At 59.1% G+C, this 2,827-nt stretch overlaps 1 protein-coding gene across 1 annotated transcript; it reads left to right on the top strand.

Annotated features, from left to right (window-relative positions):
• Nucleotides 1-271: 271 nt before the first annotated feature.
• Nucleotides 272-2,771, top strand: VOLCADRAFT_101133 (uncharacterized protein; the record flags this gene model as incomplete). Its single annotated transcript, XM_002959587.1, has 4 exons — nucleotides 272-455; nucleotides 602-833; nucleotides 1,187-1,489; nucleotides 1,561-2,771. Coding segments are annotated over 4 exons (1,930 nt in total), but the record flags the coding sequence as incomplete, so codon positions are not given.
• Between the last annotated feature and the right edge of the window lie 56 nt (nucleotides 2,772-2,827).

Raw genomic sequence — 2,827 nt, 5'->3', positions numbered from 1 at the left:
ACTCTGGTGGTTCGGATGACCAAGAGCACCGCCAGCCCACCCAGCAGCACAGTTCGTTGCAACAGGCGCGGGACCATTTGGGCAACACTGGAGCATATGGCTCTTCCCGGAAGACTTTCCACCGCATGAGGCGGGCCCATCTAGTCTGCCACAGTGATGTCGGCGTGAGACAGATGGTGTTGACGACAAGCAGGAGTCTATTCTTTCCGATGAAGAAGCAGGAGTGGATGCGACACGGCCACAAGACGTGGATGACCAGCATGAGGAATGGATGCTCCCTTCGTGGCCGCCACGACCTGGCATGGAGCCACGGCCGGATCCCACTGCTCCGGGTGTGTGGCTAGTGCCGTACTGCATGCGTGTGGAGCGCTCTGGGGAGAATTGTACGGTGCACACCAACGGGGCTGGCGACGACATCATCATGATGTGCAACGACTGCATTCATGCCTTGGAATGTAAGCACTAAACACTAACATGAGAATTTGCATGCAGTGCTTTCGTTGCGGATCATGTGTGCTGGGTGTTCATGCATGCACGCACACAACCGCACTGGTTATTCTGACTGGTCTGCCCTGCCTGTGGCTGCTGCCTCCGCATCCAGGCGGACGCATCCCGGAGGCTGCTCTCGCACGCTATGATGGTGGAGACGTGCCAGAAATCAATCAGGACGGGCAGCGTCTGGAGTGGCCTACCGTGCTGGAAGCCAACATACTGGGGCTGGGGCATGTGCAGCAGCAGATCTACAGGCTCAAGGTCAAGAACCGGCCGTCTGACTTGCAGCCCATCACCGTCACAATGCACGGGATAGCCGTGGCGAACCCATCACTCGATCAGTGGGTGGACGCCATCCCACGCTCTGCTGCATCGTTGCCGGAGAACATCACCGTCTGAACAGAGTGAAGAGCTGCCAGCAAGACATCGATGCAGTGGGTGCCATCCCGCGAGAGGCTGTCAAAGCGATGGTGGACATCCTGGCCTTGCCGAAGATGCACCCGGATCATCGCCGCTTGCTCCAAGACACGTCACCTCTCATGCATGCCCTCGTCACCTCTCTTCGGTGAACGGTCGCACGCATCGACATGACAGATGCCTATTACTGCAACATGCACGCCAATCTACGTGGTGTAGCCGCCGCAACCGGGCTGCCACTCCTCATGTTTAACGTCAACCCCGCCGACTTGCACAGTGCGGCTGCAGTCGTGGCCACTGGGCAATTTTTGGAATTTGGCGAGGATGGTGCTCCGTTGCGGGAGGAGCGTGTCATGGACAAGTGGCGGCGGGTGCAAAACAACCCCTACACCAGCCAAGCACTCCTCAACGCGGTTAAGCTCGCCTTCATGGACATCCTTTTTGGTTTCAAACCTGGCGACAAGCGGCAGAGCAACCCCGACTGCTTCTGTGGCACCGTGTTCCACATCTGCATCAAGGTGGAGCAGAGTGGACGCCTCGCCCTGCACTTGCACGGCATGGTGCACCTGGCAGCGATACCGTGGACAAAATGCGGGCCCTGTTTGAGGGGCCCAACTGCCGCACTCTGGCGCTGGCACACGCCCTCTGCAGCATGTGGCTGCCTGAGCCGTACTACGACATTCAGGACAAAGAGCGACGAGTCTTCTGGCAGACACCCCTGGTCATGGCTGCACCCACCACACCAACGGCAGTTGCACCAACGCCCATGGAAACATCAACGGCAGCAACGAATTCTGGTGATGACAGCATGACAGATGCTACTGCAGAAGAGGATGACGGCCTGACTCAAGCAGAACCTGGCAGCGCCTCGGGCACAGATGAAGACATTGGCAATGGTGACAATGGAGTCCAGCCAGCCCCCCCCGCAGCGTCCGCTGGCCGCCCCCCAGCCATCCGCGCGCCTCAGCCAGATGGATCCATGCCGGCACCCGCGTATGACTTTGCCATTGTCGCCCGTGGCAAGCCGTGTGGGACCGGGGGTGAAGCCACTGATACCTTTACACCCAAAGTGTGCTTGGAACGCTGCACCCAGCACCTTGTGGCGGGTGTCGTGGGGTCCTGCACCCACAAACACACCGACACCTGCAAACGCTTCGGCTGTGCAGGCGTGGATGGAGACTGCGGCATGGCCTACCCACGCCACATCCGGTGTGAGTTCAAGTGGGTGGGCGACAGCGGCCTGTTCGTTCTGCCCCGATATGGCCCCAACATTGTGCCCCATTGCCCCGCTGTCACAATGGTGCTGGGCTGCAACAACGTCTTCACGCTGGCCTGCGAGCTCGACCGTCAGTACATCGCAACAGTGGAGGAACAGCTTGTACTGCCGGTCCCCATGTGTGACCCCGAGGTCCTGGAGGACATCCTTGTGCAAGCAGAGGTTGTGGCCCACCGAACCACGCACTATGCCACCAAGTATGTCGCCAAGGCCACGTCGCAGAGCCAAGTCACATGGCTGAACTGCACGATCATGATCAGCCGCCACTTCCTTGACACTGCAGCTGCTGGTGGTGGAGACCCCGCAGCCGCCCACGAGGACCGATGCAAGGGCATCGGAAACCTTATCTCCGTGGCGAACCGTACGACAGCCAGCCTGACCAATGGCCATGGCGTCCTTCAAGTTGGCAGGACACGATCGTGCCGAACGTTTCACGAAACGTTCGAGACCACGTATGAGAACACATTCCTGAGCACAGGCCTGTTCATGGCCATTGTGCTCCGGGATGACCATGACAACATCAACAGCTTGGAAGCAGCAGCTGATACCCTACTGGTTTTTCACAATGACAATCCGGAGCAGCCGGGTGCTGCTGTGACGGCTCTGACTCACTACCGTCAACGTGGCTCAGAACTGGATGGA

Source organism: Volvox carteri (assembly GCF_000143455.1).
Source record: "Volvox carteri f. nagariensis unplaced genomic scaffold VOLCAscaffold_392, whole genome shotgun sequence".
In the NCBI taxonomy this organism is placed as follows: domain Eukaryota; kingdom Viridiplantae; phylum Chlorophyta; class Chlorophyceae; order Chlamydomonadales; family Volvocaceae; genus Volvox; species Volvox carteri.
Note: the sequence above shows the minus strand (reverse complement) of the source record. Positions and strands in the feature narration are given on the sequence as shown.